General features: G+C 31.4%; 1 protein-coding gene across 2 annotated transcripts in view; it reads right to left on the bottom strand.

Moving 5' to 3' along the window:
• The window catches only part of LOC110673705 (uncharacterized), a 52,380-nt gene extending 43,652 nt beyond the window's left edge, over nt 1–8,728 (bottom strand). Inside the window, exons 1-6 of one of the 2 annotated variants that reach the window (XM_021836862.2) lie at nt 8,336–8,728; nt 8,160–8,244; nt 7,958–7,997; nt 7,625–7,873; nt 2,903–3,002; nt 2,746–2,820 (exon numbers count right to left, since the gene is read on the bottom strand). In XM_021836862.2, coding sequence (XP_021692554.2) covers nt 2,746–2,820; nt 2,903–3,002; nt 7,625–7,873; nt 7,958–7,997; nt 8,160–8,244; nt 8,336–8,467 — 681 coding nt within the window. In that variant the 5' untranslated portion in view covers nt 8,468–8,728. Of the gene's footprint in view, nt 1–2,745; nt 2,821–2,902; nt 3,003–7,624; nt 7,874–7,957; nt 7,998–8,159; nt 8,247–8,329 lie in introns of both variants that reach the window. The other variant, XM_058133214.1, reaches the window with a different exon arrangement.
• Between the last annotated feature and the right edge of the window lie 4,396 nt (nt 8,729–13,124).

Genomic DNA, 13,124 nt, shown 5'->3' with positions numbered 1-13,124 from the left:
AGCACTAACTATATTTATTATTTCTCCTTCTAGTACTAGCTTTACTAGTATAATTCTATCTCCTACTCTTTTCACAGCTATTACTGCGTCTTTCAATGTCCTGTCTATGATTATGCCCACTCCGTTCTTGTTTCTCTCCTTTCCTGTAAACCACAGTTTGTACCCTGAATTACCCACTTCCTTACTTTTCTCTCCTACCCATTTAGTCTCCTGAATGCAAGCAATATTCACCCTTCTCCTTTCCAAGGTATCCACAAGCTCCATTAATTTTCCTGTAAGTGATCCAACATTCCAAGTACCAACCCTGATCCTCCTCCTATCCTGCTCCTTCCTAATTGGTCTCCTTCTATGATATCTTCTATTGTTTTCTACGTCTATCTTGTGTTCTGTTCCACTATTTATTCTACTATCTGTCCTATGGACTAACTTCTTTACCCACACCCGTCCATGATGCGGGAACCCTTGCTCACTTAACACCACACCCGGGCGCGGACATAGCGCGTCGCTTTCGGTGACGCGCTACACCCTTGCATATTTCTCACTACACCCGGGCTCCGATATAGCGCGTCGTTAGTAGAGGACGCCCCAACGTTTATATCATTTGAATCCATATAATATTTATTTTTCAATTAATGTATGATAATATATATATGAAAAAGGTTTAATAAAAGTTAAATTATAAAAGACTAAAAAGCGTTAAAAGATAATAAAAACCGTCCAAATCAAACTTAACCTGCTTAATGTGAAAACCGAATATATGTGATTTTGTAATTTAATTGGTTGGTTTCAGTTTGAATACTATCAAAACCTACTTTGTCAGCTTAGTTTGGTAAAATACAGTGAACCCACCCAAACCAACTCATGTATAGCTCTATTTCTAGCGATCATCAAAATCATACCCCTTCAAAAACCATAGTTGTTAAAGGCTCAAGGCGCAAGACATAGGCGCCAAGGCGCAAGACATAGGCGCCAAGGCGCAAGACATAGGCGCATGCCTGAGCGCAATAAGGGGCAAAAGCAAAAAAAAGAAATTTAATTCATAAAATTTAAAAGTGATGCTTTTCCTTTTTCCTTTGGCATATTTGTGATGTTGGGTGTGCTGATTTTATGAGATTTTGATGACTAGTTATAACCAATAATACTAATTCTAGAAACTTCCCATTGTGTCAATATAGAATTCTTATAAATTGACAAATATCAAGTTTAAGTGGTAGTATTTTTTGCCAATGAAAGTGGTCACTAAAGGTTGAAATAAAGAAGGCATATCTCTCTAGAACCTTGTGCCTGAAACAAAGGCACACGCCTAGACGCATAAGACGCTAGGCTTCGAGCCTGGTAAGCCTTGAGCTTGAGGTGTGCCCGAGACACGCCTTTAATAACTATGTCAAAAACCAATGCCTACACATATATAACATTACTATACCATCTGACACCTCCTTATAAAGTCTTGCGAGAACTTTCAATGCACACTATTGAACTGACCCTCATTAGCTAATTAATATGTCTCTATCCACAAGAGCAAATGATGCTTATAAGGTAGCCATGATGTTGAGCCAATATTAGGGCATAATTATCTTTCTAAAACTTCCATCTCAAACACTCCGAGAACATACATCATATGATAACATGCAAAAATTGTTGAGTGACCTAAAAGGGCACTAATTCTATATATGTTGTTTTGCACATTTCCGTTGAAAAACATACATAGTTCACATCAGTAAAATCTTGTGTGCTTGATTTGCATGCATTCCTTTCTTTGTTAAATTCAGAGAAAGTATTAGTCAAATTACAATTTAATTCATTTTATTTCGGATTTTTATAAGTGATTAGATTGCTTTACACATCAAAATGACTAGCTAAATCAATGTTACAATCTAACCATTTATAATGTTTATACTTTCCCGATGAATGATTTATAATCCCAACACTCCCCCCTCAAGTGCATGCAACCACATGGTTATTACTTGACAATTAGTTTGTATCTTTAACCCAATATGGGCCCAATTATACAACCTTATAGGCAGCTGAAACCCATAACCCAATCCGATCTCTGAAACCATGTTAAATTTGGAAAGAGTGCTTATCAAATTACATATTAATTCATTTCAATTCGAGCTTATATATGTAATTAAGTTGCTTTACACATTAAAATGACTAGTCAATTCAATGTTGCAACTCAACTACTTTATATTCACCCCTTTAATTTTTGTTCATTCCCGATGTGGGACTTGAATTCCCAACACTCCCCCTCAAGTGCAACCACGTGGTTGAAGGAGTGTTTGCCTAACCTGCTTCAATGTTGGGCCACCCGCAGATGTGTTTGCCTACAAACTTCAAGCTCCAGATGTTCATACCTGAACATGAGAGGGGTATGTTATCCCACTTTAGTTTGGGATAAAGTATTTGAGCTATATATAAAACTTAGGCAAACCTCCTCCCCTGGAGCTCGCTTTTGGGGTAGAGTTAGACCCGATCCATTTTCTCTACATTCTTTTCAACTTTTTATACTAAATTTTCACTTATTGCAACGAAAAATAATTACCCATTATGATACTTATCATTAATAAAATTAACCAAAGAACAAAAATTACAGAAAAAGGGAACAACTCATCAATTTTACAAAATCCCTTGAAAAGCAAGAAAGCACCCTATTCAAGTAGGTTGCACAAACATTCAAAACCAGATAACCAAGTTTAATGTTAAAGCTAGCTGAATGAAAATACTAGGTGAGAACGAAAGAAGTACCTCACCAGAAGCTGCCATGAAAGTCATCAAACAAGAAATGGATCCTTTATGACCTCCAGTATATCTACGCACAAGCTGCAGAAAAACAAATATTACAAAACATGAGAAACAATAATGACAACACTGAAGAACCTTTTGGGGGAAAAAACGCACAAACCTTCCATGTAATCATTGAAAGAACTCTAATGACACCATCTGATCCACCAAAAGCAACCAAAGGACCATCCCTAGCAGTAGATCTACAAAGAAATTCCATACTACAGGAAAGGACAACAAAAATCACCATATTATATTATAAACATAAAAACAAACATGATAAGAGTGCAAAGAAAAAAAGTAAGGACATCCATGCCTTGTATTCAAGACAAACAATAAATTCATTAGGGGAGAAGCAAAAAGGGAAATATCAAATATCCTACAAAAGAGCCATGATATTAGGCAACTAGCTATTGCTAAAACAATATTTATGGCAATACCTTTTAACTATGTGGACGATCTCTTAAATAATTTAGAAAATAGCTTGCAAAGAGTAATGGGGAAATCTTTTGGTGACTGCATTTAGGATTAGGGTTTGAATATTTAGAAACTAACGGTGGAGAAAGGACTAAAAAGGGAAAAGGGGAGATTTAAAATGAAGTGGAGGAAAGTAAAATATTACAATTTTTGGATATTGAAGAAGAATTGGCTTCAAACAGAGCTGCATGACGAAAAAGAATCCATATTAGTGATCCAACGAGTAAGATACCTACAAAAATCACTATACTCGAACCTGAACCCGATTAATGTTCTCAATAGCCGACCCCATCCCAAACTCGATTATTATTATCCAAAAAATATGCAAACCCATTTAATTTATATATAAAAATATTTTTTATTAATAATTATATTTTAAAATTTAATAATTCGATAACATAACTAAATTTTATTTGATTTAAAATAAAAAAATATAAATATTTATAAACATTGTTATAAAAAAAACATATATTTTATAATTAATTAATTATTTATATAAACGGATTCAGGTAACGGATACCCAACATGCAAAACCTGTACCCATCACGAATATTATTACTCAAAACCAAACTCATCTCAAATCCAATTATGTATTACCCAAACCCATCTTATTAAGGTTTGGTCGAGTCGAGTACCCACAAATACCTAACCCGTTACCATCCCTAATTCATATAGCCAACCCCAACTAGTTTAGGATTCAGGCTCAATTATTGTTGCTATTGCTGAACAATGATGAAGGAAGGGGGCAAAGGGGAGCCTTGCCTTCTCCTCCTCCCCCCCACCCCCCACAAACTTCATAAAAAAAATTATTATATATACATACTATTTGATTAATAATTTTTCATTTTTTTATTGCCACCCCCAAAAAAAATTAATGGGCAACAATTAAACCTTAATAATACATATTTTGAAATATTAAAATCAAGTCTTTGGGTCTAATTTTTCTCCTTCAAAGAACACTCTCTTGGCCTCTCTCTTCTCTCATCTTTCAATCTCCAGTTTCTTAAAGGAAAAGTGGTCCATCCACACTTGAATTCCAATCTAGAATTTCTGCTTTTTTTTATTCTATGGGTAAATCTGTTTTACTCGAATTAAATATTCTTCATTTTTTTTATTCTTATTATTTTAAAATTAGGATTTTCAATTTCACACGTATAAGACTATTTTTTATCTATTATTATGCAATTGAACAAAAATTAAGAGTTTATTATTTTTCTTTCCCTCATCATGTGAGTTAATATATTTATAGATTTCCATTTCAACATCCACTCATACAAATAACAAGAATTTAATGTTTGGAGAATAACTGATGAAAGTTGAGATTATCCTTTGATTGAATAGGTTTAGATTTTTAATTTACATATTTAGTTACTTGTTTAATATTTTGTTAAAATTAATGTACTTTTTTAATTTCAATGACATCAATTTCATTATTCAAAGATTTTAATTTTAAATTTCTTCTATGAAGTTAAAAAATGTTGAAGTCTACAACTATTGATTCATTTTTGAAGAGAAAGGAAAAAGATCCCAATCATGTGAACAAAAAACTATTTCAATGATATCTTTTGTTTTGGCCCCCCTAAATGATTTTTCTAGCTCCACACCTAGAAACTAAGGTCTAAATCTAACAACAGAGAATAAGAAAAATTTGAAAAACAACTAGCAACAACACCAGTGGAATTCCTTAGAATAATTTATAGAGAGGAAAGCATATGACTTTCTCACGCTCAAAACTCAAGTAGTTATATTCTCGTTTGATCATTTCCAAAATATGCCAATAAATCACTTAATAAACTAGATTAACATTACAACCCTGACAACTAAATTTTAATCCCAATCTAGTTAAGACTATTGTGTGGATTGTTTCATCGACTCCACTCAGTTTAGCGCTTCAACTATCGAGTTGCACTAAATCTTAATTCTAATATAACTTTGGTCTTCTTCACTCTTGTAAGCTTGATATGATGAATCTTTTTCAAGTTCATTTGTCAATATATACTAAATATAACCAAATATTTCAATTGCCCCTCCTCAACTTATTTTCAACTAGTGCAACTTTCACCTTTCTAAAAAAGCATTCAATTGTGTCCAATCATTTCTCATATTTCCACAAGTCTAGTTTATTATCACCATTTCTATCATGGACATTTTTGTGAACATATTGTTTTTCTACCACCCAACACTCAACTATTCACCATAAGCCTACACAATTGCAATATGATAATACTTCACCTTCAACTTAATAAAATTTTTCCAATCTAAACACCCATTTCAATAATCCTACTTTAGTCATATGATATTCTCCTTATTCTCACTATCTAGTTATATAATATACCTAAGCATCATGGGTGAGCATTTTGCACAGCTTCTTCTAATTCTTCCTAACTTCAAACCTACATTATAAGGTCTAACATTATTGTCGAGTTTCATCTACCAAAACTGTCACCAACAAAATAAAAAAAGCACCAATGTATTTCCTCTTATATACGCTCAGTTAATTCATTCATGACCTCTGTGTTTGAACTTGCTAGCATAAATCCAAGCGATTTTAGATATTTTCATACCTTAACCTAACCTATGCTCTATTACTCTATCCACAATTCCAAAGTTTAGTAACTTTATCCATATAATTACAAATTGTGCAACTTTGGATATTAGATATTTTAACAAGTTAACCTATGCTCTATTATCTCAAACAAAGGAACTTTCACCATTAAGTGTCCCTTGAATAATTCCATCCTTTTTTTCTAAGAATTCCTATTTACTTCCCTTGTTCAATTCAACCTATAGAGCACAAGATTGAAAAAATTAATTCCCTTCTTGGAGGACTAACTTAACCAAGATAATCCCATTTCCCATCGTCTTTGCCCAAACCATTTCATCTTTAAAAAACTTATTAATGACAATCACACACCATTAATGCTATTTTCATTACCTACTTATCAAAATTGTATTCCCAACCTCCCAGCTTTTCCTTCCTACCCATTTTATTTCCTAAATGTGGAAAATATAAACCCCCCTAAAACTCATTGTGTCCACAAGCTCTATCAATTTTCTTGTTAGTGTCCCAATATTACACATGCCAAATAAATACTCCTAAAGATTCACCTAACCAATCCTATAAAGTTGTTCATAAACCTTGATCCCCACCCAATCAATCCTACAAAATTGCCAAGTTTAAACTAGAGTTTTTCCCCTTAGACTTGAACAAGCCCAGCCAAACTTGACAAACAAATCAACCCATTCTTGCACATTCATTTCCTTAAGGCGCAGCCTACTTAAGACATAAAAATATATTAGTCAAATTGGACACCCAAGCTTGGCCCAAAAGTTAGGCCTATACCTATGGGGAAGAATAGGCTTCAGCCTAGCGACCATAGATCAGAGAATAGGCTTCAGCCTAGCGACCATAGATCAGGGAATAGGCTTCAGCCTAAAAGCTTAATGGGTTGAGCCGTAGCAACCAAGACCCGTGAATTGAGCTAATTGAAACAAACTCAGGTGAATCCATGAGCTAGCCCAGTGAGCTAGAGTTTGAGGACAAAGCCAAGAGGAAAGCCAAAACCCAAGTTAGATGGGCCACCATACAATTCCAAGTGACAACTGGGCTTGTGAAATCTAAGTCAAACCCAGTTTCACTTTCACTTGAGGGGAATTGTTAGAATATGGCTTGCAAGAATAAGCTCACATTGGCAATGTACAAGAAAATAAAAAGGCATATAAGTGTTGGCAAACCAAACCAAACCAAACCAAACTAACATGGCTTAAGGTGTTGGGGAGCCCAATTTCAACCCAGACTAGCATAGAGGCCTACTTGTTTATTAATCTACAGTCCTTGGGCCATGATTTCAACATGCTCATTTGAAGGATCATAGACTTTTGCTTTGCAAAGAGAAAGGAATTAAAGATAGATATAGACACTTATGTAGGGAACAACTACAACAACTACACCCTATCTATAATTGATATAGGCGCTTCTTAGAGACTTCCTTATGTGTATTCAACGCTTGTTTTCCTAGTGCAGATTCAACATCTATTGAAGAGATATGAATATGATCCACTTAGACATGTAAAACTTGAGTTCTACACAAATTTTCAACCACTGATTTCCTTTGTAGACACTTCTTATATCATATGTAACATAAGAAAAAGTGAAAATGCCATATTTTTGCATAGCTGCATACAGTGAAAAACTGTATAGCTAGCAAATGGAATTTACCATATTTGATTTTCAAGTAAGGAGCCATATGTATCAGCAAGTAGTAGCAAATAAGAATTCAGAGCATATTAAGTATATGAATTTTGTGTGTGTGTGAACGCGAAATGAATATCACAAGAAAATGAGATTTCTCAAGGTGGGACTTGCCACAAAAGTGACTTGTTGTCAAGCTCTTGCTTGAGTACATCACGGCCACGCATTGTAACCAGGTCCAAAAAAATGGCTTTGTTTTCACAACAAATGACAAGAAAGTGCCTTCCTTTAGTTGATGGAGCCAGGGAAGTAAAAGCTGAAGTAACATTATTTACAGCAGAGGGAGCTTCAGCAGCTGCAGATCGGTTACACCAAAGTTGCCAAAACCGTATATCATCATCATAAAAGTTAACCTGTTTAACACTTTTTCCACAAAAGAAAAGGGTCAACAGATAAATTTAAAAATAAAAAATAAATGAAGAAGAAGAATATAAAAAGAGGAATTACCTGCCTCCCCTCATGGCTTCTGTGGGTTTACCTTTGGAATCTGCCAAAGGCAAAATTAAGAAAAAATAAATAAATAAATAAATAAAAATTTGAATCCCAACATATCTCGGCATGCCAAACAAATCAATCACACTTTTCACCAAACAAAAACGAAATTCAAACAAACTGTAGAGCGAAGTAGAGAGTAAAAGCAGATCAGAACCTAATTCACCCTCGGCAAGCTTCTCCAACTTAGCTCCGACCAAACGCCTCTCATCAACACCACCAGCTTTTAGCTCGTATATTATCTTTTTTATATACACGTAAAATCATAAGTCAGAAATTTACATATAAAATCAACATAAAATTTTAAAGAAAGAGAAGGGTTTAGCTAAAAACCTGGCGGTGTTCCCAATTCCAAACAGATACGCGATCAGAGGCGTCGGCAGTAACAAGCCATGGATGCGTTGGATGCAACTGAATCTTCACTATCTTCTCACTGCTCGGCCTGAATGCCCTCAAACGCAGCATTTTGCTTCTGCTTCTTCTTCTTCTTCTTCTTCAATCAATCTTTTCTTTGGGATTCACGATCTGATTTATACAGAATGGAGTCGACGCTTGCAGGTGCTGGAGGAGATTTGGCAGGTCTTGCTCTTCGACTTCTCTCTCTCTCCCACAGCGATCTGTGTTTCAATTGTGTGCAGTTGTCTGGTTTTCATTTTCTACCAAAAAACGGGAGAAAGCATTGCCTTCATCTCTGCTTTGTGTATTTTTCATTTTCTTTTTTTTTAAATAAAATTTTTATTTTTATTTTTTTATGAAAAAATATAAAATATAAAATATAAAAAATGTATTTATCCGTTAAAAATAAGAAATCATTTTTAATTTAAAAATTAAAAATTTGCTCATATTTTTTAACATTTTAAAAATAAATTATAAAGTATATTTTTAAAATTTTATTTATTTTAAAATATTTTTAATGAGTTATTTTATTTTAGATATTTTTAGTGAGTTATTTATTATTTTGTCTTAAATAAATATTTTTTAAATAATTATTTAATTTTAATTAATAAAAAATAACTTATAAACAATTATATTTCAAATTTTAATCAAATTTCTTGACAAAACAAAAAAAAATCTTTTAATTAATTTTTTTTAACTCTTTTTTTGAAAAACTAAAACATAAAACTTCATTTCTCAATTTTTTTAGAAAATTAGCGTAACTGATTCATTCTTAATTTTTCTACTTTTTGAAATAATTAAAATTTTGAAAAATATTATATAGCTTAATTATTCATTACTTCAAAAATTAAAGGCATAAGACTTATTTGCCTTGCTGCTAAAAAATTATTAATTATTTAAAAATTATATTTAAATTTATTTAAAAATTAAAAAACTAAATTGAAGCCTATTTAATATTTTTATTAAAATAACTATTAAAAAATAAATTTTTTAATATGTTAATAACAAAATAGTTTTTTTTTTCTTAACTACTTATTCTGACAATATCTAAATTGACCTTTTCTTTAGTAGGATCTTTGGTCAAAAGTTAATGAGAACTAATTATTTCCTTTATAATTTTAACTAATTATTACTATTGTTTGATACTAATTAGAGGTTACTTTAGTTTTTGAAAAAGTTAACATTTATCACATCTTTATGGATTAAGTTTAAATTCTAGAATAAATTGTTTGCATTTTCATATGTTATGATTTGATATGTTTTGATGTATGCTAAAGAAAACGTTATTTTAAATTGTATTTTCTTAAGTAATCTGATAATCCCTAGCAATACCATTTTAATTAGTTATTTTGTGAGTATCAATACACCCTAACATGAGAACTGAAATTACCATTGAAAGCACTTCTTCAATTAGCAGATTTTTGTTTAATTTTTGAACCTTGAATATACTTTTTCAATTAACATTTTTTAAAACAAACATTATTTTATAAATAGTTTTAAATTCAAGTTAAAGTTGTAAAAAGTTTTTAAAAACACATTATTTAAATAATTAATCCACTAGTTAGGTCATATTTTGCACATTCATCAATATTTTTTCAAGTTGCCCATGTATATAAGTTGGAAGCTAATTATTGAATGTAATATTATCATGGTCGATAGTAAAAATGGAGCTAATAAATTTTTTGAAAATTAAATTATTTATAAACAAAAAAATAATAATTTTGATATTTTTTAATAAAATATGATGATAGATATTTATATACTTTCATTTTGAGTTTTTTCTCCTACCAAACATCATCAACTTTTATTCAATTAATTATTTTCCCTTTAATAGTTACTCCTTTAAAACTTATAGAAGTAAGGATGACAATGGGTAAGGTACTCATGGAAATTTTTTACCTGAATTCGAACTTAATTAATATTTACACTACCTGAATACATTTTAAACCCAATTAAAATTTATCTTTAACTACTTGAATCCATTTTAGACCTAATTATTATTACCCGAAAAATATTTAAACTCATTTAATTTTATATATTTTAATTAGTAATCCACATAAAAAATATTTTTACTCAATAATTTATATTTTAAAAATTTAATAATTCTATAAAATATTTAAATTCTATTTATTTAAAATATATGTATATTACTATAAAAACATATCTTTTATATTTAATTAATTATTAATATAATCGAGTTTGGATAATGAGTACTCAATATGTAAAATTCAAACCCAATCAGAACCCACCACATGTATTATTCCTCAAACCTGAACCCGTCTTAAATCTGATTATATACTATTTAAACTTGTTCTATTAAGATTCGTTTAAGTAAAATACCTGCAATTTAAATTTGTTCTATTAGGATTCGTTTGTAAAATACCTGCAATTTAAATTTGTTCTATTAGGATTCGTTTGAGTCAAGTACCTGCAATACCCGACTCATTGTCATTATTATATAGAAGTAACACTTAACTTTTAATTTTTTAACCTTATGTCAAATGCTTCCTTATAATTAAAATGGATTACTTATAAATTTAAATTACCAAAAACTAAAATAATGAGCATGATTTACATGTTGAATTTTTTTTTTCTAATATTGAAAATGGATTACACAGATCAAAGTAGTGGGAGCTCTCGTCTCCTTTGTAAGTGAGAGGGAAAAAATGCCTCATCTTAGTCTTTCTTCAGTCTATTCAGTGGCCATTTCCTAGCCCTTAGGGGTTGGGGATGGCTATTTCCCAACCGGCAACAAGGATTTCCCTCTCCTCTTTTTCGGATTTAGGGGTGTATAGTTTTGAAGATCTACTTTGTGTGATGTTGCAGATCTATGCGTTTTCTTTGGCAAAGGTTCCTATAAATCAGATCTGGGTAAAGGTTTTAGTTGTTGATCTATGGGTCATCTCGTTTGGCTGGTACTCTTAAGGAAGGGAACTGTCTGGGTCTTCAATTCCATGTGGCTACAGGAGAACGAGAAGCCAAGAAGCTGAGCTCTGCCATGCCTGTTTCTGAATTCTTTGGACATCTCCATCTTTAGTCCCTTCAGCCAAAGTAGTTGCTACGAAGAGTGGGTCTCTTTATTAGGGGGTGTGGTATGATGGTGTATGTGCCATCTTTCTAGGTTAAGCTCCTATGTGTTGTTGTGCTTAGTGGTCTGCTTCTATCATCTCGGTGATCGCCTTTGGTTCTTCGCATCAAACAGAAGGACACACAGCCCAACAATGTGAATGAAATCTATTACATAGCTAAGCCATGTGCAAGGGTTAAGTGGGCCAATCAATCCAAAAGCTCACACAGACTAGCCATGTGACACATCCAAATTACGAGCACAGATCATGTCATGATCAAAAAGACACGTTCCAAGTGCTTTATTTTCCTATTTTGCTTGGATTCTTCTTTATTCTATATTTTTAACTTCCTATATAGTTTTATTTGCAATTCCCAGTTCATTTAGGACTTTAAACTTTATTCCAATTTAGTTTATGTTTTTTAAATTAATTCTTACTTAGATTAAAATTTACAACTCTATATCGGCCATGTATTCTTTATATTTTATAGATTTTAGACTTTGTTCATTAATATTTTCTCTTCAATAAAGTTGAGTTTACTTTAATTTATCTCTTATTCTGAATTGAATCTTGCATTTGATTGAGGTTTTGGATTAAATCTCATTTATTTCAAGGGATTATTTGTTTGACGATCCTTTTTTCAGCACTATATATTATGTCAGATTAAGTGAGGTAAGGCAAAAAAATTAAAAAATTCATTAAAAGTCAAATAAGTGTAAATATTTAATCAAACTTTAACGAACATAAAACTAAGGAGAAATTATGATAAATTTTGACAATCGTCCATGAACTTATCTAGTATAATATTATAGTCCATCAACTTAAAAATGTAACATAAAACCCCTTCAACTTTCAAATTTTGCACAGTAAAATCTCTCTAACCTCTAATTGTCAATTTTTCAATTAGACACTGACCTAAACAGTTCTAGCGTGGAGCTTAGTCAATATTTCTCTTTTTTCTCTCAAGTTATGTGTAAATTGAATCATTTTTCTCACTGTAAACAGAATGATTTTTCAGGTACAGAGAGAATAATTTTACAATTTGAATAAGAGAGGAGAGAGAAATGTTGACTAAGAGCCATGCGAGAGCTGTTCACATCAGTTTTTAACTGAAAAATCAATAATTGAAAGTTAGAGGGATTTTACTGTGTAAAATTTGAAAGTTTAGGGAGTTTTATGTTACGTTTTAAAGTTGAAGGACTATAGTGTTACAACCATATAAGTTCAGGGATAGTTATTGATATATACCTGGAGAAATTATAAAAAAATCTTGTACTTTTAAAATTTTTTCAATTCTATCCTATATTTTAAAAATTACCAATTAAATCCTACACTTTCAAATGTTGCATAATTCTACCCCATGGTATCTATTTCCGTTAAATGACTAACAGAGATACCATGTCAGCTGCCATGTTATGCAACATCAAATGCCACATGGCACATTAGTAGGGTAAAATTGTGCAACATTCAAAAGTATAGGGTTTAATTGATAAATTTAAAAGTATAGAGTAGAATTGAAAAAAAAATTAAAAATATAGGATTTTTTTGGTAATTTCCTCAAATTTATTAATTACAATTATTAAATTTTAAAATATAAATTATTAATTATAAATATATTTCATGTAGATGATTAAATAAAATATATAAATTTAAATGAT

Source organism: Hevea brasiliensis, chromosome 14, assembly GCF_030052815.1.
Source record: "Hevea brasiliensis isolate MT/VB/25A 57/8 chromosome 14, ASM3005281v1, whole genome shotgun sequence".
NCBI classification, from domain to species: domain Eukaryota; kingdom Viridiplantae; phylum Streptophyta; class Magnoliopsida; order Malpighiales; family Euphorbiaceae; genus Hevea; species Hevea brasiliensis.
This window is presented reverse-complemented; position numbering and strand designations above follow the sequence as displayed.